Source organism: Rhinolophus sinicus, linkage group LG07 (genome assembly GCF_036562045.2).
Source record: "Rhinolophus sinicus isolate RSC01 linkage group LG07, ASM3656204v1, whole genome shotgun sequence".
Taxonomy (NCBI): domain Eukaryota; kingdom Metazoa; phylum Chordata; class Mammalia; order Chiroptera; family Rhinolophidae; genus Rhinolophus; species Rhinolophus sinicus.
The window spans coordinates 86,219,945-86,244,046 of record NC_133757.1 but is presented as its reverse complement, the minus strand read 5'-3'; the positions used below and the strand labels follow the sequence as shown (position 1 = coordinate 86,244,046).

Sequence of the window (24,102 nt, the reverse complement as noted above, 5' to 3'; positions counted from 1 at the left end):
TTCATCATACCATTCCATTGCTTGGATTTAAGTAAATGAAATGCCCCATGAAATACTTAGTGTTCTCTAATTTTTCACCATTATAAACGTAAATAACTTTGTTAAGACTATATACATGCAGCTTTTTTTCTATATTTAGAATTGCCTCCCTACAAAGTTCCCAGAAGTAGGGTTTCTGGGTCAAATGATGGGAACAAGCTTAAACCTAGAAAAATACATATTGCCAGATTGCTTTCCATAGATTTCTACCACTGGGCACTAATTACCATCTTGCCCAATTTGCAAAAACTGACATTTCAAAACCTTTACCTGTTTGAAAGGTGAAAAGTAAACTTCCATAGTTGTCTTACATTAAGAAAACTACTTGATGGTGAATTATCTGGCCTTCATATGTACTTATGAATTGTCTGAAGTTTTCCTTCTCAATTTTTATGAGCACTTTGTATAACGAAGATAACCTGTCTTGTTTAGGACACATGTTTTCAGTTTTTGGTTTGCCAAATATTTATTAACTTCTGTACTTCCTTGTGGGTTGTCTATTCACCTCCTATTTACTTGTGAGGATCTTAATGTTTTCTTCTAGTGAATATAAATTTATAATTTCCTTTAACTATTTCACCGTTTTGTAGTATGCCTTTTGCTTTTATACAGATATCAATACTTTCAGTTTGTATACAGATAATCCTTTTTCTTTTGTGATTTCATTTGTTTCTCCACTTAGAAAAATGGTTCATGCTCAGAGGTTTCATAACTATACATTTATTTTTTCTTTTCATTTCCTGTTTTTTTTATTTACTTTGTTTTATATTAGGAATTTATTTTAATGAAAATGTGAGGTGAGACATTAGGTCAATTCTGTTCTAAATAGCAAGAAAATTATCACACCACATTTATAAAGTTGTTTCTTTTTTCATGATTTGTTATTCCTCTTTTGCAATATGTTAAATTGTCTTATAGTACAGTACTTAATCTCGTGTTCACTGATATATATATATATATATTTACTACTACTATCACACATTACGAAAGCTTTATAGCTTTTGGTGTCGGATCTTACTCTTTCTTTCCCCAAAGTGCACATCTGTCACAGCTCTGTCAAACTCTTGAAGAAGTCCTGTGGTGATTTTGATGGGATTGTCATTAAAGTTATAAGTGAACTCGGGGAGAATTTTCATCTTTTTAATATGGTATCTGTATATCAATACAACACATTTTTCTCAGTGTTTGCGTGTGTGTTTGTAGATCATACAGAGAACTAACAGTTTACCTTTTATTTCTTTAAAGGACTTTGGGTGTCCTTGAAGCTATTACCAGGTGACCTCACACAGGTTCAGAAGAATTTTTCACATTTGGTGGATAGATCAACAGCAATTGCCCGAAAAATGGGCTTTCCTGAAATAATACTTCCAGGTAAACACTTTGCTTGATTCTGTTCTGCTTCTTCTAGGACTGCCTTCCATGAAGCAGTTACTTCTAACAGGTCATGAAACAACATGGATCTATATATTTAGTTATCTGTAGTCAGTAAAATCAAGATAGTGGGAGATCCAAACAGGGTTGCAGTGCCTTGAAAATCTACCCAGTGTGCAAGCCCAAGATCACGCTTTTCCATGTAACTCAATTTTTCTGTTCACCCTCTCTTCCTGTATGTTCTGCATAAGCCCCTCTGAAATGCTGCCCTAGACCATCATCAAGTAGAGCTAATGATGGCACAGGCTCTCCACCCTGAGAATAATCTGCTTCGTTTGCATGTACCTTTTCTCATGATGCTATCACCAGCATCGTGGGCTCCTTACCAGGAAACTCGAGCAAGACACCTGCTCAGTTCAGTCCCAGCTGGACCCCCTGCTCCAGTTGTTTCAGCTCCAGCTGTGTTCTTGGCTTTCCCCAGACATGTGGGGACAAGAATGAAAACACTCTGCAGATTCTTACTTCAGTTTCCTCTTGCTTGCCACCACATGTTGGCGATCGGCATACGTGTTCTCCTGAATTCACTGATTTAACCCATTTAATGTCTTAATCTTTATAGCAGTTGAATGAAATCATTCCTTCAGGGAACTTTCTGTGATATATGTATGTGTTATAAAAAGTATACGTGTTATAAATAAATAATAAAATGTGAATATATTTTATATTCTATAGACAGATAGAATATATAAATAAATCTTTGACGTGTTGGGAAAATTCTAGAAAACAAAGCTATCTATCACAGAAATACAGGTTCTTTTAAAGTAATACAAGATCTTATTCTTCCTTTGAGAGATTAAAGAACAGTAATAATTTGTTGCTGCACCTATTGTCTGCATAAGTAGGTATTAAAAGAATATTTGTGGAATGAATGAACAAAAGAGCTATAAAATAGGAATGAACTATTCTCATGAAAGAATCGTTCATCTTCACCTGCCTTCCAGAGCCATTTCTCCCTAATACATATTCATCAATATTCTGGGAAAACATTTTGTCTTCTTGTTTAAAAAAACAACTATTCGTGATATTCCTATAACTGAAGGCAGTTTTATTGCTACAGCAAGACAGAAATCTGAAAAACTAAAGTAGAGAAGTTTATTTCTTTGAACAAAGGGAATTTATCTTTGAAATCTGGCTGGAAAGATTCTGTGTACCAGTAGGACTGCCAGGGCTGTAACAGACGTTAAAAATCATCTAAACTGATGGTTCCCAAATGCTAATCTTGGGTCAGCTCATCAGGATCACCTGGGAAACATTAAAATACAGGTTCCCAGATTTTTCCAGAAACTCTGATTCAGTTTGTAAGACCAGGGCTCCCCAGGTGATTGGCCAGGTTTGAGAAACATAGATCTAGACCAAATCCCTCACCTCATCGCTCCTTCTCAATGCCATTTAAACAAGCTCCAGATGTGTCTTCATCTCTTCTCTCTACTCCCCTTTCCCCTCTAGCTAAGCCGTTCTTTCTTTCTGCCCTCATTTTCTCAGCTAGATTCTTGGAAGCGATTATATACTCTTGTTTTCATACCTGCTAGTCACCCTCCCACTGCTCCAGAATGGCTGTCACCAGAGTCACCAAAGATTGCAATACCACTAAGTCCAAAGGTTGGTTTTTGGCCTAATGATTATCTCTGGTCTTTCAACAACATGTGACACTGTTGCTCCTTCCCTTCTTGAAATATTCCCCTCTCATCATCAGTGACCGCACACTCGTCTCTTTTTCTTCATTCCTTTATTTGAGGTCTCTCCTAGGCCTCCTCTCTCACCTTATCACCTTCTGCCTCACCGTTAAATGTTAGAGTTCCTCCATATTTGGTCCTTATCTCTTGTATTAGTTTGCTAGGGCTGCCATAAAATACCACAGACTGGGAGGCTTAAACAACCGAAGTTTATTTCCTAACCGTTCTGGGCGCTGAAAGTCCAAGTTCAAAGTGGGAGCAGGTTTGGTTTCCTTTGAGGCCTCGCTCCTTGGCTTGCAGATGGCCACCTTCTCCCTGTGTCCTCACGTGGTCCCCCCTTGGTCTGTGTGTTATCTGTGTCCTAATCTCTTCTTAGAAGGATACCAGTCATACTGGATTAGGGCCCAACGTATGAGTTCATTTTACCTTAATCACCTCCTTAAAGGGCCTATCTCCAAATACAGTCACATTTTGAGGTCCTGAGGGTTAGGACATCAACAGAAGAATTAAGGGGGCACAATTCAGCTCATACCAGGTCCCGTTTGCTTCTGACTTATATTCTCTCCCTCGGTGAATTCATCTACTCACTTGGCCTCTGTATGTTAGTTGCCTTCAAATCGGTATCTCCCACCCCAGGACCCCTCCTCTGAACTCCATTACCATAGATCCAACTACTTACTGTCCTGGGACTTTAGTAGGTACTGTTCTCACCCCTGGTCACTCTTCTCCTCTCTTTATTGGGTAATTCTTGCTCAGAATCCCCATTTGGAACTCGTAACCCTGTGCATCTACACTCAGCTCTTCTGCTGTGTTTTATCTAAGAGAATGGCACCCCCATCCATCCAGTTGCACACACAAGAAGCCTGGAAGTCACCCTTGACCCCTCCCTGTCCTTTATACCTCTAACAACATTTGTGGATAAGACCTGCCAGTTTTATCTTTGAAAGGCCTCTCAACACATCCCCTCTCTCCATCTCTGTTGCCACAACCTGAGTTGTAGCCACTGTCATCTCTTCCCTGGGAAACCACCACGTCACATCCTAACTGGTTTCCCTGTGTCTGCTCTTTTTTCCCTTGTATCCTCTTCTCCACACTATAGCATAAGTAATCTTTTATGATTTTGTCCACTCCTCCCTCCTGATAACATTTTGTTGACTTCTGTTTATATTTTGGATGAAGATGTAAATTCTTAACTTGGCCTGCAAGCCTCAGGGAGACTTGTCTCTTGTCTGTCTCTGTAGCTTCATCTCCCACCAGATCCCCCCTCACTGTGAACACTTCCATCGTACGTCTACTACCTCTGGGCCTTTGCATATGCTGCTCTCGCTCCTTCTTACTTTCATCCCTCCAGCATCAGGTCAAAGGAAAGATTCCCACACCCTCCAGTCAAGGTTGGGGCTTAGTGTGGTGCTTTCCCAGAGCCTGGCCTGTTCCTCCATTTGTAATGATGCATTTCGTCATGTGGTTATCTGATCATGCTTCTCTTCCCCGCCAGACTGTGAGCTGTATGAGAGTGAGGCTGGTACGTGGCTCACCATTGTCTCCCGAACACATAGCACAGTGCTAGGTACAGAGTAGGTGCTGAGTTTTTTAAATGAAAATTATCTCATCTGATTGTACCATCACTTATTCAAAGAGCCATCAATGGTTGGAAATTGAGGCTGTTACCTAGTTTTCACTTTCATAAAAAAAAAAAAAAATCACAATGAATATCATTATGGATCATCATTGCCCACATTTTTGATACTTTGGGACAAATATTACCAATGAAGTTGCTGTGTCAGTTAAGGCTTTTGACACAAACTGTCAACTTCTCCATTGACCATGATGAGTATGTCAATTAAGATTTCAAACTGTAATGTGTAAATAAGCCCCTTTTCTTCATCCGCACTAATGGTGAGCAGTATCTTAATATTTTTTCTAGTCAAACAAATGATGAAAATCATATGTGCTAAGTATGCACCCCAGTTTTTTTGTAGTGCTGTAAGGTTTTATTTCACATTAGGAGGCAGTTTAATACAATTTGGAGTTATTTTTAAAATACTGAGGCCTCCCATCCAAGAGCTTGGTACGCCTTTTATGCCTTCCAGGTTTCATTTATGTATCTCCATAACGTTAAAAATGTTTCTTCACTATCGAGGGCTACACATTTATTAATTCATTCATTTTTAAATTTTTGTACTGGTTAACCAAAAAATATGACAAGCAGAAAATCTTCTTATATCAGTAAAAACAATAAGCTGATTTAAATAACAATGAAGTGTTCCATGGGCTTGAAGAAACAGTGTCTGTCTCATCAGGTTGTTATATGAATTGAGTAAGTTATTGCATATAAGACACTTTGAAAACAGCACATAGTAAACAGCACATTAGCCTTCATTATTTTCAAATGTGTTCAAATATCACACTCTTCAAGCAAGGCATCACTGAAAAACAAAATCTGCCACCATAACCTAATAAAATATATTGTGTACTTATTATTAGACAGCAATTATTAATAAATGGAACAAAGGGTTACCGTTGAAAAGAGTTCATTTTTTAAAACAGCTACACTTCAAAAACACTGGCATGTACAGAAAGGTAAAATGAGGTAAGCTGTAGAGAACAGTACACATAAAAACTGTCGTATGACTAGTTCACTATAAAGTCAGATCTGGCAATTCATATATTTACTTATAGTTTATCTTGTTAACATCTTGAAAATTAAATGTGACTTCTCTCAGCACCACTCACAGGATGGGTTGTCATGTTGCAGGAGATGTTCGGAATGATATTTATGTCACCCTGATTCATGGAGAGTTTGACAAAGGGAAAAAGAAGACGCCGAAGAATGTGGAGGTGACCATGTCTGTGTATGATGAGGAGGGCAACACCTTGGAGGTATGTACACACCGCGGCCCAGAAATCCTGCTGCTGTCACACACTTCTTTACAACAACGAGGGACTTTTGGCCTGATGTTAATTGCTTGCCACCTGAGGGTGCATTTAGTTTTTTTATAAGGAAAAAATATGAAGCCTGTTAAATTTGTGATGAGTAATTGCCAGTTTTACTAATACACCCATTGAAACTCTTATTTTCATATTTCTCCGATGCTGAGAAATATCTCAAGCCACTAGTGATTTCATGTGTATGCTTCGGATGCAGAGGTGTTTTATTATTTTCAAATTATGTAGCCACTTGGAAGCCCGTTACAGTCCTCTGGGGCTTGAACGAAGTGGCATTGAAAGGCCGATTTCCTCCACCTGGGTGAGCAGAGCCAGAGGAGACATGCCGGTTAGAGAGCTGTTAAACTGGAAGTTTCTTGGTTAGAGGTCACCTATCACTACTCAATAGTTTTAGTAATCAGGACACTGCAGCCCAAAAAGGTTAAGTTGTTTTCTCTGGGAAACACAAGTGTTTGTGGTAGAGCTAGGAATGGATCCGGGTATTCTGACTTTCAGTCCAGAGTCCCACCATCTGTCACAGCATTCTGTCCATATGGAGAAGGAGTGAGTCTTGATTCTGACCTCAGCGAGGATAGGCAGGAGGCTTTCATTGTCTCAGCTGACATCTGGCTCCTCTGTATGAGCCATAGTTAACCTGCCTTAGAATCCACAAATCAAGCTCTCAGTTCACTCAGCTCACTGACTGCCTCCTTCCCAAGGCCGTGAAGGGCAAAGCTTTGTCATTTCCCCATCTCTTTCACAGATAGGAAAATCTTTGAAGGAAACATACCCAAACAGTCGACTCAGTCAAAGTCGCGTTCTGTATTGGAGGGACAAGGAATAGAGACAGTGGAAATGTAATGGCTGTGTGCGATGTCAGAGGGGTAGTAGCTAGTGGGAGAGGGGTTATCACTGTGTGAGGGATATAAATGATAAATGTCTAACTAGTCCATTGTTTTGTACACCTGAAACTAATAAAAAAAAAAATGCTGTGAGCCATGGGATGGGGTTGATTTATTTGTGCTATTGATAGAGCCCTGAATCCTGTAAGTTGAACTACACACCTTCTCTTGATGGGTCAGTTTACAGCTTTGCTAACTAGCTGGGAAGTAACCCCACTGAGGCCTGGCTCTGCCCTAAGTGATTCGTTGCTAGGAAAAGACATAGCCCTAAGTTTCTGCGAACATGCTGTACTTCTATACCGGGTCCTTAAAGCAGAGTGTAGACAGGACCTCACACACTGGTGCATCTGTGCATGTGCGTAGGTCCTGGCCACCCTCACTGGGTTTCTGTTCCCTGACACGGAAAAGAAGAATCCAGAAAGGAGCATGTGTCGCTGGGGAGGGAAGAGAGAATAAAAGTTGCAGCAAAGAGGAGTGTTAGGCTGGCACTGGGTCCCTTAGCAACTACCACCCTTAGACCCTCAAATATAGTGGTAGAAACGCATTCTTACTCTACTCTTCACCCCGCAGATGCAATCAGCTTATGGGGGACAGTGTTGGGAATGTGGGGGCGTGGGGATGGAGGGCAGCGGGCTCTTGCTTGGTGTGTGGGATACTCTTATTGTTCTAGATAATAACAGGCTCTCCTAATTTTTGTTTTTCCATCCAAAGAAAGCAATTCATCCCGGTGCTGGATACGATGGCATTTCAGAGTACAAATCGGTCGTCTATTATCAAGTCAAGCAGCCCTGTTGGTATGAGACTGTCAAGGTGAGAAGGTACCATTTGTAACCCCGGTCACACAGTAAACCTTGTTTAGATTCCTTTCTTCTTTTTACCCACAAATTGTGCCTACTTTACCCTGAAGTTTTAACACGTTGCCTATGACGTGCGACAAGAAATGAATTGGTAATTATAATTCTATCTACGCGTATTTGTATTTTAAGAAACTCGGAATTTTTAAATAACATTCTCCTTCATAAATTGTAGAAATTTGATGTAAACGGGTTGCCAAGATGGTCCAAAACCAAGTGGAAATGTTCACACCCTGCAAGCAGTTGCCTGACATTTTTTTCTTTCTTGGCCTCTAACCAAGTTTTCTGGGCCTCCTTTTGATTTAAATATGTATATAACAAGTTCCAAAGTGCTTTTCCAATCACTCATCTCACATGAGCCTCTCAATAGCCCTGGGACTAAACCAGTCAGTGTTGTAAGGCCCGTTCTGATTAGGTGGCTGAGACTCAAAGAAGTTGAGAGACTTCGAGATCCTATAGCTATTTAGTGTCCGAGTCTAAATTGCAGCCCACTGTTTCTGAATCCCAGGCTCCATCAGCTCTTTCTGATTGTCAAAGTCTTATGAGCTCTCCATAGAAACCTCAGAAAAGAAAAATTTGCATTGCTATCTCAATTCACAACTACTTTCCCCAATTTTATATACTTCGTATGTTTTGAATGACGTTGTTTACACAAAGGTGTATCGTGCTTTTAAAAACTACTTATCTTGAAGCATTAAAAAGGTCTTCAGAAATGTAATTTTAGATACTCTCATAATAGTGCATTATATAATCATGCCAGGATTTATTTAACTGTTGGCCACAAATTCTCTGCTCTTTCCAATGTCTCATGCCTCTGTGTTCCCTGTCCCCCCATCTATATAAGCCTCAGAAAGTGTCCTTGTCCCCAGTATGTATCTTTTCTTTCTATTATAGACCCTAATTATTACAATACAAATATATGCCCTGCAGTCTGGAAGGTCCTATATAGACCTCAAAGTATTGATCTTTTCCTTCTAAGATTTCCTGTTTCATCCTTGAGAAAATCCTGGAAATTTGTAGCATCTCCATTCTCAGAATCTATCACACACAGCTTCTCCTGAGGTTCTTTGGCTTGGAAATAGCTACATCTCCTTTGTATGAAACCTGCCAAATCTCACTCTGTTGCAGTTAGTGCTGTGAGAAGATGTTAAAAATGAGCCCAATTCTATAAAATGAGCTATGAGTATAAAATACTGTGCATATCTATAAACTATTAATTTCTTCTTCTTATGCAGGTATCCATTGCTATAGAAGAGGTTGCTCGCTGCCACATAAGGTTTACCTTCCGACACCGATCATCGCAGGAATGTAAGTATTTGGAGGTTCACAACATTTCCATCAAAAACATATTTACTCTTCTTGTTTGACAGTGCTTTTGTGGGTTTGGAGAACAAGGTATTTGGAAACTAGATACTTGGCTTCTTTATTTCAGAATTCATTGGTGCTAAGGAAATCAGAAAAAAATGAATTTTTCTGGGCTTTCAAGATCTGTATTATTATTCTGTATCAGAATTTCCCCCCAGCTGTGTTCTGTGAATACTGAAGGTCTATAAGATGCTAATAGACGCTCTATGACAAAGTTGAATAGGAATAGGAAATGCTGCACAAGGTGCGATCACAAAATACAATGAATGTTTAAACTTTAAACAATTTATTTCAGTAAAAGACACATTGCCATTAATCCCTCTCAAAATATCCCCCCTTGCTTTGAACATACTTATCCCATCATTCTTGCCCCTTTCTGAAGCAGTTCTGGAAGTCCTCTTTCATGAGTGTCTTTTTTTTCCTTCAAGTTTATTGGGGTGACAATTGTCAGCAAAGTTACATAGATTTAAGATGTACAATTCTGTATTACATCATCTACATGCGATGTGTAATACAGAGCGTTGTCATGATGGAGGATGATTTACAGCACACTTTAAAACACACCTTCTCTCAACCATAGCTCACACCTGACTTACTGCACTGAACAAGTTGAAACTTGTCTCACCGTTCCTAAGGTTCAGCGCCACTTCCCGCATCGAAGACCCCTGCCTGTCTGTTGGATGGCATTTGGCAGCTGCATTTACCGTATTTTGTGATCACAACAGAAAGGTTCAGGGTCATACATCACTTCTGGTACGGCAATTTCTGTCAAATAAAAATATTACGGTGTGTCCTCATCCACCTTATTCACCGGATCTGGCACACTGCAACTTCTGGCTCTTCCCCAAACTCAAAATGACCATGAAAGGTAAACATATTGAGTCATTTCAGGACATCAAGGCAGCCATGACAGTGCAACTAAAGACACTTATGAAATGTCCTTTGATTGATGATTGAATAAAGAAGTTGTGGTATATATACACAGTGGAATACTATTCTGCCATAAGAAAAGATAAAATAGTGCTATTTGCGACAATATGGATGGATCTTGAGATTATTATGCTAAGCAAAGTAAATCAGACAGAAAAAGTAGAGAACCATATGATTTCACTGACATGTGGTATATGAAATTGAAAACAACAAAAAAACAAGAAAAACAAATGAAGAAATAAAACTCATAGACACAGACAATAGTTTAGTGGTTACCAGAGGGCAAGCGGGGAGACGGGTAGCAAATGAGGGTGAAAAAGGGATCAAATATATGGTGATGGAAGGAGAACTGACTCTGGGTGGTGATCACACAATGTGATATGTAGATGATGTAATACAGAATTGTACATCTTAAATCTATGTAACTTTGCTGACAGTTGTCACCCCAATAAACTTGAAGAAAAAAAAAGACACTCACGAAAGAGGACTTCCAGAACTGCTTCAGAAAGGGGCAAGAATGATGGGATAAGTATGTTCAAAGCAAGGGGGGATATTTTGAGAGGGATTAATGGCAATGTGTCTTTTACTATAATAATTATTTTTTATTTAAACATTCACCATGTTGTTTGAACACACCTCGTATGTTTATCTCCCTCTTAGACATGCACAATGTGTGTTGCCATATTGCTGAGAAGTCCTGCAGCCAGAAAACTATTTAATATGAAACTGTTTAATCTGTTGTTGCCCAGAATTACTATTTTCCTCATGCAAGAACTATTTCAAGTCTTCGATTACAGCTTGTAAAAAAAGTGTGAATGGAGAAAAATTATGGTTTTCAGGTCACAAAATTTCTGCAAGTGTCTTGTTCTCATTCAGCACTTCATAAAAATGCCATTCTTCCTTCTAAACTGAATATATTGGACCCATCTACATATCAGATTGCAGGCCAGGCCCTAGGTATATGACAGCAAATGGGACATGGCCACTGCTCTGAAGAGTCTCTGGTCTAGTTAGGAAGATGAGCAAGAAACCATATGATTAAGTTCAGAACAGTGTGATATGTGTGACAGCAGCAGAATTGTAAGGGAGCACGGAGCACAATTCCTAACTCCGTCTGGGCATTGATGCTGAGATTTCCTACATCTTAGCTGAGACTTGATGGTGAGTCGAAGTTAACCCAGTGGAAGATGACAGTGGAGAAATGTGTTTGAAACCTAAAGTGAGCTCAATAGGGCTGAGGTGGGAACAGGGGGAGCAATCATAACATTAGGATGAACCACATGAAATTGCTCTTTTGTAGATCAATATCAAATAGTCAAATATCAGCAAAGAGTCAAATATCAGTAATTTCATATGGTTCTACATAATAGTAAGCTAGCATTTTCCAAGCCTTATTAGTTTGTACCAGGCACTAAGTGAGACTCTATGTATACACGGTCTTGTTTATATTCACAGTAATCTGATGAAGTATGTACAACTTTTATCCACATTTATAATAAAGAAACTGAGGCACAGGAAGATGAGATACTTGGCCAAGTTCACATTGTTAGTAAATGATAGAATCTGATTGACATCTCTGCTGTCTGGTTACAGGCAGGCTGAAGCCAGATCATGAACGATGAAGGTTATTTTGAACCATGTTATGGAGGAGCCGTTAAAGGGTGTTTTATGGGTGGTGGTTTGGTATGTTTATAACAGCTTTATTCATAATACCCTTATATTGGATATAGCCCAGATGGTCATCTAAAGGAGAATGGATAAACAAATTGTAGTACAATCATGCAGTGGGTTACTGCTCAGCCAGTCTGGGGACACATGAGTTACAGCAGACCTTAGAGTTGTACCTATAGTGAGAACAGGTCATAAGTTACCACCTCCATCAACATCTAAGTGGGGTACATGGGGAGCTCAGAGGCCATACCTAAAGACCAGGAGGGGGGTGCTCTGTTTCTTTGAGTGGCTGGACCCTCCTCCCCAAATGCCACAGAGCACACACGTCCACTTCTGGCACCCGAGCTAATATCTTGGAAGGAAGAGGAGAGTAGGAACCTCATGAATGTATTTTAGAGCAGAGTAGTTGACCTGGTTAGATTTGATTTTGGAAATCTCACTCTGGCTACAGTGTAGAGAAAGTAATGGGTAGATAAGGACTGGAGACAGAGAAACTGGTGAGGAAGGTCTTGTAGAAATACAAGGGAAAGATGCAGGTGGCCTGTACTTGGGTGGGAACAGAAGGAATGGGCAGAAAAGGCACAGGTTTCAGAGGTATTCAGCATATGGAGTTGACGTGGGGGCTGAATTGGTGTCAACACCCACATTTCTGATTTACAGAATCGGGTGGTTGCTGGCCTCATTCCTTTGCCAATGCAGGGAGAGGAGCATATGGGGAGTACCAGAAGATTTAAGTGTGGGAAACATTTCCTTTAAGAAGCCTGTGACACACCCAGCACACATGACTTATTGCAGCGTGCTGCACTGTGTTGATTATAGCATGATTGAACAACACCCCCCAAAGCAAAATGTGAAATCAGTTATCATAGCCATCACTTCCTGATATCTTTCTGCACTGCTCAGACACATATTTCTGTCTTTTCAGCCAGAGATAAATCGGAGCGAGCATTTGGGGTGGCCTTCGTGAAACTGATGAACCCGGATGGCACCACCCTGCAGGATGGGAGGCACGATCTGGTGGTTTATAAGGTGGTGCAAACAGAATGAGGCTCAGAAAATGGCTGAGGAAATATTTACTCTCTCTGAAATTGGTTCTTAAGGTTCCTTTCAGATTTATGTGTAAAAACATCAGAAACTTGTCCAGAGCTATGTGTGTTTACCCCATAGAGTCCAGAAACACAATGGACTATGTCGTAGCAGCTGCTTGGTCTCCCACCCCCTTTCTGGAAAGAGCGAGTTGCATTATTATTTGGTCTCCCTCTCCTGCAAATGGCATTGCCTGGTGGTGAACAGTCAAGGGCTGCCTTCTTGCCTTCTGCTCTTTGTGTCATCCTGCATGGAACACAGACAGTTGCACTGTTGGGCTTGGTTAGAGTGTGGTGGGTGTAGTAGGATGTGGTTTTCCTATCAGCGAGAGCCAGGCACCATTTCTCTGCTATCAGGCTTCGTTTCTTTCCGTGACAGTTTTGTCCTCCTTCTTCCCTCTAACTGCGACAGAGCTATCACCTCTACTGAGATTTTTAGAGTAGAAAGTAGATGCTGGAAGATCTCATTTATCCAACAGTATCACAGAGTTAGTAACTTTTTTGAGATGCATCTGTCTGATCTGTATTGTCCTTAATAGCTATTAGTTCATAGTTTCGGAAGGCATGGCAATCTGTTTTTCCCCCACAAGCTATTTCTTCCCAATGAACCCAGCCAACCCAATGACATATAATTGTGACCATTTAGAGGTTCAAGAAAATGAAATCCAACCTTATTCTTTAATATTTATTTATTTATTGCAGAGACCTAGGATATTCCTAAGTCTAGATCACAACTTCCTCCATTTTCATTCAATGTTGAAATCATTTCTGGGCTCCAATTCTGGGAAGGTAGTACAGTGTCTCAGAGTTGGAAGGGATCTACGTCTGATTTGATGAAATCCCATTTCTTATGCTGGAAACGCCTGTGTTCTTGATCGATACTATTTTTATTTGCATGTAAGAGGTTTTGCCCATCCTTTGGTGTTCCTAACATGCTTCCTTTTCAGGGTGACAACAAGAAAATGGAAGATGCTAAGTTCTACCTGACCCTACCTGGAACCAAGCTAGAGATGGACGAGAAAGAGCTGCAAGCATCCAAAACCCTGGCCAACTTGACTCCAACCAAGGATAGCACAAAAGATAGCTTTCAGATTGCCACCCTCATTTGCTCCACAAAGCTCACCCAGAACGGTAAGTGTGGTGACCGCAGTGACACCAGAATGAGTTTTCTGCTTGGTCCTGCTGGGCTCCTTTGTTAGACTTGGGGTTACATCTTCGGAGGTAGGAGAATGACCTTTGGATTCTGCTCCCTATTCTTCACATGATGGTCTGGGTGGTTCTGACCAAATAGCTGAAGCTCCTTCTGAGGTTTTGTTGGCCATTTTTCAAACAGGATGAAAAGCATTTTGCTATTTTTTTAATATTGGAAAACCTATAAATGTATTCATTAACAGGGGAGGTAAAATTAGAAAGTCTTAGGCTTCCTTCCTTCAAGGCAGAAAGGACTCTAATAACATGCTCTGTATGATTATGTAACAAGACATGTTGGTGATGAGGCGGAGGACACTGGTGGAGAATTACAGTCTCCTGCCCAAACAGGTGTGGCAAAGAGCGGGGAGGGTTTCCTATTAGAGTCCCGTCTATCCCCACACAGTCTCCTCTGTCCCATGCTTTCCCCAAGCTCTCAGGGCTTTTCCATGAAATCAGCTGAATAGTTCAGATGGGCTTTGTTTTCTTCCTCCTTGAAATCTCTCACATCAAGTTTTAACTTCTCTGGTGTATATCATGGCATTTGATAGCTAATAACAGCATCTTATGCATTTAACCTATGTAACATGGAAGGAGTCTTACTGGACAGAGTGAGCCTGGAATCACCTGCTCAGGAGACTTGCCTTAGAAATTCTATGGCCCCCGTGCTATGTTGTAGATGCGTCTCTTTGGCCTCTGACAAGATTTGGGTGAGGTACCTGGCAGGGGCGCTGCCTGAGGGAAGTACTAAGATAGACAAAACAGTGTAGATATAAGGTACACTCAGAGATCAGATGTTGGTTATCTTTAGCAGGGGTCAGTATTGTTTGCTTGGATGATTCATGGTTGGCTAGAGAACATGGGTAGTATTTCAACTTGGACAAGTGACTAGACTCAACAGAGTGAAGTTTGGGGCTGATCCATTGGGAAAGTAAAAGCACATTCACCAAAAATTAAGCCAGAAAAAGGCACAACTGGAGAGAATATAAAGCTATGTAGTTGCAGAGGACTCTGGGGGAGACAGGGAGGGATGAATAGGCAGAGCACAGGGGATTTTTCGAGCAGTAAAAACTATACTGTGTGATACTATAATGGATACATGGATACATATCATTATACATGTGTCAAAACCCACAAAATGGACTACACAGAATGAACCCTAAACTATGGACTTGAGTTAATAAACCATGTCAATTGTAACAAATTTACCACACCAATGTAAGATGTTACCAGAGGAAACTGAGGATCAGTGAAGTGATATATGGAAACTGTACTTTCTACTTAATTTGTGAACCTCACACTGCTCAAAAATAAATAAATAAATAAGCAGACAAACAAATAAATTCTGTTAATTAAGAATGAAACAAAAATTTGAGTCAGAAAACATTCTGAGCTTCACAGAAGACATGACAAACTTGTATCAGTGACATAACCTTTGTTAGAGGAAAAATAAATGTAATAAACTGCTGATACGAGGTGAAATGGTACAATAGTTATGGAAGATGATTTAGAAAGTGCATCAAAGATGTAAAATGCATTCAGACCCTTTGACCCAGTAATTTGACCCCTAGAAATTGAACCCAACTAAACAATGAGAGATGTGCACAAAGATTAACGTATAAGGATGTTTCACTGTTATTACTAATAGGAGAATGGAAACAATCTAAATGTCCAGTTTAAATGATATAATGTAGTAAAATGATAAAATATATGCAGCTGCCAAATACATTTCAAAACATAATCCATGACAGCCCAAAATTTTAACACTGTATAGACTATAATCCCAGTTTTGTTTAAATATATGAGGACAAGTTGGGGCCAGTTGCCTGGGTTCAAATTCCAGCTCTTCCACTTACTAACTCTTTCATCTTGGGCAAGTCCCTTGATCTCTCTGTGACTTGGTTTCCTCTTTAAAATGGGAGTAATAATAGTATGTATTTCAGAGAATGAAGTAAATTAAAATAAGTGCTAGCAAAGCAACAGTGTCTAGCCCCTTGTAAAGACTATGAGTATTAACTATTGTTATTATATCATTATTATTATGTGTACATACAAAAGGACTAAAAGGAATAACTTCAAAAGTTTGGATAGTTCTTATTTTCTTTATTCTTTTTGGTATTTTCCAAATTTTTAACTATGAAATGTCAAAATGTTATTTAATAGACAATATAAAGCAGTAATGTACTTTTGGGACTATCAAGGGATATTCAAGAGAGACAGCATTTATCGAACAGTAAATTATCCTTCCCAGAGATGACAGTTCAAAGAACGTAAGTAATAAAAACTTGAAAATTAACTTCTAATGCAAAGCAAAAGGAATCTCTGTAAGCGATAACCATATTGTTATATTGTTTATTATCTCCAAGTCAGAAAGTTAGGAAGTTGATTGACAGGTTTCAGTACTCAACTTAAACATTTGATTGGCTGATATCTACATCGCCCATCTTCTAAATATTCCACACCTGGGCTGTCCTGCTAATGACAGCCACCAGCCACCTTGTGAAATTTAAATTAATTAAAATTAAGTGAAGTTGCAAATTCAGTTCCTTAGTTTCATTTAGTCTCATTTCCGGTGCTCAGTAGTTTCCTGTGGCTGGTCACTTCTATGGTGGGCATCGCAGATAGGAAATGTTCTTGTCATCACAGAAAGTTCCATCGGGTGGAACTGTACTTCTTCCTTTGTTGTCATCGCATGCCTAGTATTTAGATCTCAAAAATATGCAACATACCAAAATAAATAAATAAATAAATAAATAAATAAATAAATAAATAAATAAATAAATGTCTTAAACGACATCCTCTCCCAAAGAAGGTTTAAGTAGGCCAACACATCTAAACCAGAGAGGGGTGATCTGCTGTCAGCATGGACAGACATAGGAGGAGGGACCAGATGTGGGAAAGCTGAGAGCAGCAGGACGTCATGAGCGTCTGAGAAAACAGGGCCCGCCTAGGGACAGATAATAACTGTGGGTTGCTCATGGGTTCGCTTTATTCTAATGTGATGGAAATGATAAAGAACCAAGGTAGTTGATTCTGAGGAAGAAGAAGCTGGAGACTATTAATAAGCCTTCAGACTCGGAGGGCATTTCCCAATCAAGAGGGTAGCCGTTCTCCTTTCACACAGAGGCTGTGATCAAAGGTTTTCCTCCTTAGCCTGAAGAGGGCGATTCAGACTCAAAAGGCGAAAAGCCACTGGCTCTTGTTACAGACAGAGCTTGTGGACTCTTTATTTATTTTATTAATTTTTTTCAAAACTGGAACAGACCAATTTATATGGGATCATGTGTTGCGGGGCCCGCATGGACGGTGAGGATAGATTTGTGTTCCAGGAAAAGGACAGGGGAGTTCAAGTTCCTGCAGATGAGGGGCCTGTGCCAGGTCATTCATGGTCATCCTACACCCTAGCACACCAAGACTCCAGTACTGCCATTATTAACCTCACTTTACTGATCAGAAAATTGAGGTAAAATATTGGGGGTGCCAAAAAAAGGTATACAAGTGGACGTTTTGGTCAACGTGGCTCAAGCAGTAGTTTGCTGTAATCCGAAGTGTCTGGACGCTGATGGTAACCACTTTGAGCACCTCTTGTAATTGCAGAAGTCAAATGTGACTTGTATTCATCTTTTGTTATCGGTATATATCAAGTATTACAATTTTAATACAGCTTTCCTTTCTTAAATTGTGTATACATTTTGCTGGCACCTTCTGTGTTTTGCCTAAGCTCACGAGTGGTGATCTTGGCTCTGAAAATAGATACATAGTTAAAAAGCGTACGTTTTTTTCTTTGTCTTTCTTTTCTTATTAAAATGTTACGGTGCCTAATCCTTTTTCAAAGGTATTCACTACCCTCAATTTGGGGATTGTCATTCAGAGTATCCTGAATTCTTACACACTTCTGATCGGGATATAAATTGGGACAACTTTGGGAAACGTTTGGGTAATATCTAATGGGACTGAAGATGATCGTTCCTGATGGTCCAGAAATTCTACTCTAGCTCTGTACTCCAAGAAAGTGCTGTACCTGGACACCAGAAGACATATGCAAATGTTCATAGCAGAATTGTTTGTGATAGCATAAAAGTGGAAATGTGTTTCTACAGTAGAATGGATACACATTTACGGTCCATTCATACAATGGGAAAGAGACTGTGCAGCTGTGAAAATTCACTAAAGCTATATGCCCCTGCCTGTATGGATCTCAGAAACACAGTCTCGAGTCTTGGGCTCTTTCCATAGCACTGTGCCGCCATGTTTCTAGCCTTAAGACCTTATGATTCACCAGATGCCAAATGTATTCTGGGTACGAGCCATGACGTGGCATGCAAACCTCGTCAAGGAGTAAACCTCTGGGCTCATGGATGGGTTCTTGGCAAATGCTTAAAGCTGCTGTGTGACTCTTCACCCTGCTGAAGTATCTAAATCCTTTTCCTCAGGCAGCAGTGAGGGAAGTGAAGGAAGGAATGGAGCAGTATTTTTAGCCTGTGGCAGAAATAGGAGATGGGAGGAGGAAAGTGGACAGTGCCTCATGGATAGACCTAGCATCATGCCTGTTCAATGCTGAGTGAATGCATGAGTGAGTGAATGAATGAATTGAAGAATTGTATTGAGCATATGACCAGCTTCCTCAGGGTTACCAGTTCTTTCCACCCATCCATTCATCTAATTCATTCATTCTTTCATCAAACACGTATTAAGCACCTCCTAGGTGCCTAGCAGTGTGGTGGGTATAACAATGGATGCAGTGTGGTTCCTGCCCTCAAGTGGCCAGAGATACGTAGTGTGTCTTTATTATTTGTATGTGTGTGTGTGTGTGTGTATCTGTATGTGTACCGTGTTTCCCCGAAAATAAGACCTAGCTGGACAAGCAGCTCTAATGCACCTTTTGGAGCAAAAATTAATGTAAGACCTGGTCTTATTTTACTATAATATAAGACTAGGTAAAATATAATATAATATAATATAATATAATATAATATAATATAATATAATACCGGGTCTTATATTAATTTTTGCTCCAAAAGACACATTAGAGCTGATTGTCCGGCTAGGTCTTATTTTGGGGGAAACACGGTATTATGTATATGTGTGTGTGTATGTGTGTATGTCTATGTACACATACATGTACATGTAGGAAGCAATGCAGATAGCAGAGAGTGATTGGGTAAGTCTTCCCAGAGGGAATAAAGTTTGAGATGGGTCATGAGATGTAAGTAGAGCTTATTAAATACATCGTATTAGCAGTTCAGACAAAAGGAAGAATACATGCAAAGACATGGAGCTATTCCAGAGCATGCCATAGTTTGGAGGGCAATGAGTTGATCTGTCTGACTGCTGAGAGGTAAAAAGAATGGTGGGCAATGGGGCCGGCAGGAGAACATAGCGGGGCCTTCCTGCCATCTAGAAGTGGTACTGGGACTTTATTCTGTTAACAGTTAGGAATCTCCAGCACCAGCTTTTGGAGACTTTCCAGGGACTAAATGCAAGCCAATAAAACAAACACACCTGTGAAGCAAATTGACTATTCTAATGGACAGTACATGTTTTCAGCTACTTACATGTATTTCAAGAAGTCCGTTGATTAAAAAGTATGTATGGCTGCTTTTACTACATAAAGCTCTGTAAATAGTAGTAGTACCTTGATACACTAAACAAAATGATAAAATAGTAACCATCCAAATGCCTGTTCTATTTTTCTGTGACACTTTAGTAGCTCAACATTCATTAAAGTTATAAGTGGCTTAAAGATTCAACATTATGCGCTTTAAATCCAAAAAAAAAAACAAACCTCAAGATTTTTATCCCAGCCTTACCCTAAGGGCCATGCCTTCCTTTGAAATAGCAACTTATCTGATTTGCTTGTCTGTTTGTATCTTTGAAGAACGCTGGGGAGGTAGTATAATACAGAGTAAGGACATGGCTGTTTGGAATTAGGGAAATGTCTAATTAAATTCCATTCCTACCACTCCCTGGCAGTTGTGTGACCTAAGGCAAGGAATTTAATTTCATGAAGCCTCAGTTTCCTCATTTCAAAAATGGAAAAAATAAAATCTGCTCTACAGTGTGGATGTGAAGTTTAAAGGAATTAGTGCACGTATACTCGTATAAGTTGCCTTTTTCCTTTGCAACCACCGAGATGCACATAGTGACAAGGGATAAATCAAGCAAAGCAGCAAATTAAAGGGAGGAAGTTTACTTACGTGTCTTTAGGTTTTAACTATATGGCTATGATGTCATTATTTGAAAAATGTGAGTTCCTTTCACATATTATTTTATGTACTCGAACGTTAGTGGTTAATTTTTTTTCTCTTTGGAAAATGAAAGACCACAAGGTTTTTCTCTGATGTAGATAGGATACAGTCAATTAAAAGACTACGTGATGGATTGGCCACCATTGAAAGCATTATCTTTTCTAGAGAGTTCTGTTTGGTTTGCTTTTTATAATTGGTGTCTAATGTTTGTGGTTTGTGGTCGTTTCTCCTAGTTGACCTGTTAGGATTGTTAAATTGGCGTTCGAACTCCCAGAACATTAAACACAACTTAAAGAAGTTAATGGAGGTAGATGGAGGAGAGATTGTTAAGGTATGTATATATGTTCGTGCTCAGAAATATACCCACTATGTCATTACTTCAACATTTTAAATTACATCTATCACTGTAAATATAAAGCTTGTTATCGACATTGGGAAGCAAGTGTGCAATTTTTAAGGAAATGCTATTTTTAAAACCTATTCTATTGAACCCTAATTATTCCCCGAATTTCTTCAGTATGACACTGAACTCAAAGCACCAAATAACGTCTGTGTTTTTCTTTCTTCAGTTTTTGCAGGATACACTAGATGCACTTTTTAACATAATGATGGAAATGTCAGACAATGAAACGTATGACTTCCTTGTGTTTGATGCACTGGTAAGCAGTTAAAAATACTAACTAGTGTTTATTCGCACAACTGTGTAATTTTCAATATTTTACTGTTAGAAAGAATTGTGACAAACAGCCTCCTGCATGCATACGTCTCTCTTGATTATTTCTTAAGGCTAAATTTCTGGAAGTAAAATTTGAAACATTGATTTATACTGCAAGCCTTTCTTTTTTCTGTATCCTGTTAGATCTCAATTTTGATGTGCATGCTCTTTCTCATTAGGGAAAACAAGGTTATGTTACATTAGAAATCAGGAATCACTTTACTCACTTTAAAATTGTCTAGTCACAAAGCCTGGAGAAACCATTAACAACGATGATTGTAGCTTGTTGTATATTATGTACTAGGGTGTTCACGCAAGGGAGACTGACTTTCCATGTCAGAAATGAGTCTTAGTCTTTTTATGTACTTTATACAACCCTGAAGACAAATTTGTCATACAAAATACTTAAACATACAACCCATTTTAACAACTGAAACCTAGACAAGGAGAGGAGATCTGGGGAGGCCAGAAAAAACAGTGGAGTGGAAGAAGCTGACATATCCAAGCCAAGCATCATTTTCTCACGGTTAGGGTGTAGGTTCAGTGCAGAATTTTACCTGAATGTTTCCGCAAAGGAGGAAGGTAAATTGCAGCTTTAAGTCATTCACCAGCTTGGAGAAATTGGTAAATTCAAGCAGTAGTCAGGACGACGTTGAAGGTAAGGATGTAAGCTCAAGAGAGGAAATGCCTCCAGCTGAGGTCACACCTGGTCAGGTTTATGGAAAAGAGAGACTTGGTGCTGAGCTCTGGGGAACGGACCGGAGACAGATTCCTGTGGGACAGAGCAGCTGGGCATATGTGAAAGTACCAGGTGCTGTTTTTTTGTACTCTTCCATCATGAGTAGGTGCAAAGGGGTTATTTGTAGATTTTACTCCTGGTAGTGATCTGAGGGGAAAATTGGAAGGTAAAAGTCTAGGGAAGTTCAGTTATCGGGGGTGCCCACACTGCACTCAGGAGCCAAGAGTTATGGACTATTTCATTAGCTGCATCTCTGGTTTAGTGAATTCTTCCCACTGGAAACGCCTGCCCATATCCTCCTCCCTCCTGTCCCACTATCTTCCCTGACCTCTGATACTTGTGCACTGCACTCTCTTTGAGACAGTAAGCTCCCTGAGGCCAGGCCTGCATGCGTGTAGTGGTTTCTCACAGCTCGTAGCACAGTGCGTGACCCATAACGGTCTTTCTATTCATGTTAAATCCAAAGAAACCCCAAGACTTGACTTCCGCTCTGGAATAGTAAAGTGAGAATGCTACAAACATGATCAGGGAGGAAAAGACAGCACCCAGATGTTAAAATCTAGTTTGTTGACTACCTAGGGCTGGTACCGTGCTGTTATTTATATGTTTCACCTTTGGCAGGTATTTATTATTTCACTGATAGGAGACATCAAGTTCCAGCATTTTAATCCTGTCCTGGAAACCTACATTAACAAGCACTTCAGTGCCACTTTGGCCTATGTGTAAGTATGATTCAAGGGAGCTACCTGTTGGTGGGTTATTGGGTTTGCACTCTTAGACCTGCATTGTTGACAAACGAGAGGGTCAGAGGCTGAGTAAACATGTCTGGAAGGGCCGAACCTTGTTTGAAGCTTCCTGGTGGAAAGAGGGAGCTGTCTAAGTATTCTAACCCTGCAAAAGGTGAGAAGTCCAGGCCCTGCCTTCTGGGAAGTGAGAAAGGAGATAAGGCTCTATTTCTTGAAGAATCCAGAACATACACCCTGTTTCCCCGAAAATAAGACCTAGCTGGACAATCAGCTCTAATGCATCTTTTGGAGCAAAAATTAATATGAGACCTGGTCTTATATTATTTCTATTCTATTCTATTCTATTCTATTCTATTCTATTCTATTCTATTCTATTCTATTCTATTCTATTCTACTTGGTCTTATATTACAGTAAAGTAAGACCAGGTCTTATATTAATTTTTGCTCTAAAAGACATATTAGAGCTGACTGTCCAGCTCGCTCTTATTTTCGGGGAAACATGGTAGGTGAGGAGTTGAAGCCACTAGGGGCAGAAGCCAGGACAGGTGAGCATACTCAGGATCTTTGAAACTGGGTGTCAACGAGATGAACCTCAGGCCCCAACGGGATCAAACGGTGGATTAAGCAAAACAGCATCTGATAGACCAGCAGGTCAGGCCCTCAACCCTACCCCACCAGTGCTGTGTAGAATTTATTACCTACAGGATATGAGAGGATTTCATTTTTCTTTCTTTTGCATAAGAGGGAATGGTCTCTCCCTTTTCCATAGTGCAGGCTTCTTTCTGGCTTTGGTTTATGAGCCCTAAGTAAAGCAACTTCTTCACTCTGCCCTTCTCCCTGGAGTCCTCACCTTGCTATGGCAATGTATGTGGCCTGTCACCCCAGCCCTCTGCATTCCAGTGATTTACAGAGCAATGTGATCAACAGTGACAGGAGTGCAGTTGGGTCTGGCAACGATCTTTTTGAGAGTTGCTTCTGCCAACTCATGCCGATGGCTGCCGGCTGATCTATCAGGGTAGCTGCTGGCCTGATCTGTCAGGTCAGATCATTGGTCCCTTGTGTCCCTTTCTGAACTAAACCAGAAAGTTCTTGGTTTTATTTGCATAAATTTCCAGAAATGTAATAAAATGTAAGTGACATAAAAGGGGTGTCCTGTAGCGTAATCACCAACTAACACAAGGGATGTCATGCCCACCGGACTGAGGGAAGCAGCAGATACCAGTGACAGGGTTCTTTCTGACCAGTGGCCTCACTTTCCAAGCGTGTAGCAGCCACAGGTGAGGAAATCCGTTCTCTGGATCTTCATGACACAGAGCTGGATGCAACACTCTAGGTGGTAGTAACCTGAACTTGGTCGGTTCTACATGTCTCCTGTGGATTTTCTTAGAAAACTCAGAGTTCCCAGAAGGAAAGTTGAAAATATCATGGCCCACAAAAGTGTGAGTTAACACAACATGAAAACAATGCCGAGTCCGAAGACTGGAAAGTCTAAAAAAAGCAATGTGCAATCTCAGAACAGAGTGATCTGTTGGGAGCTTAGAACCATGGGTGTTCTAGTTAGACTGAGCTCCTCTTCCCATCCGTCTGGCTT

At 40.1% G+C, this 24,102-nt stretch overlaps 1 protein-coding gene across 2 annotated transcripts in view; it reads left to right on the top strand.

The window, feature by feature from the left end:
- DOCK5 (dedicator of cytokinesis 5) overlaps nucleotides 1–24,102 on the top strand; it is a 187,581-nt gene that overhangs the window by 103,700 nt on the left and 59,779 nt on the right. For both annotated transcript variants that reach the window (XM_019714857.2, XM_074338224.1), the window contains 9 exons: nucleotides 1,285–1,410; nucleotides 5,899–6,023; nucleotides 7,682–7,780; nucleotides 9,060–9,132; nucleotides 12,716–12,819; nucleotides 13,823–14,006; nucleotides 20,545–20,642; nucleotides 20,881–20,970; nucleotides 22,387–22,487. In XM_019714857.2, coding sequence (XP_019570416.2) covers nucleotides 1,285–1,410; nucleotides 5,899–6,023; nucleotides 7,682–7,780; nucleotides 9,060–9,132; nucleotides 12,716–12,819; nucleotides 13,823–14,006; nucleotides 20,545–20,642; nucleotides 20,881–20,970; nucleotides 22,387–22,487 — 1,000 coding nt within the window. The remainder of the gene's footprint in view (nucleotides 1–1,284; nucleotides 1,411–5,898; nucleotides 6,024–7,681; nucleotides 7,781–9,059; nucleotides 9,133–12,715; nucleotides 12,820–13,822; nucleotides 14,007–20,544; nucleotides 20,643–20,880; nucleotides 20,971–22,386; nucleotides 22,488–24,102) is intronic.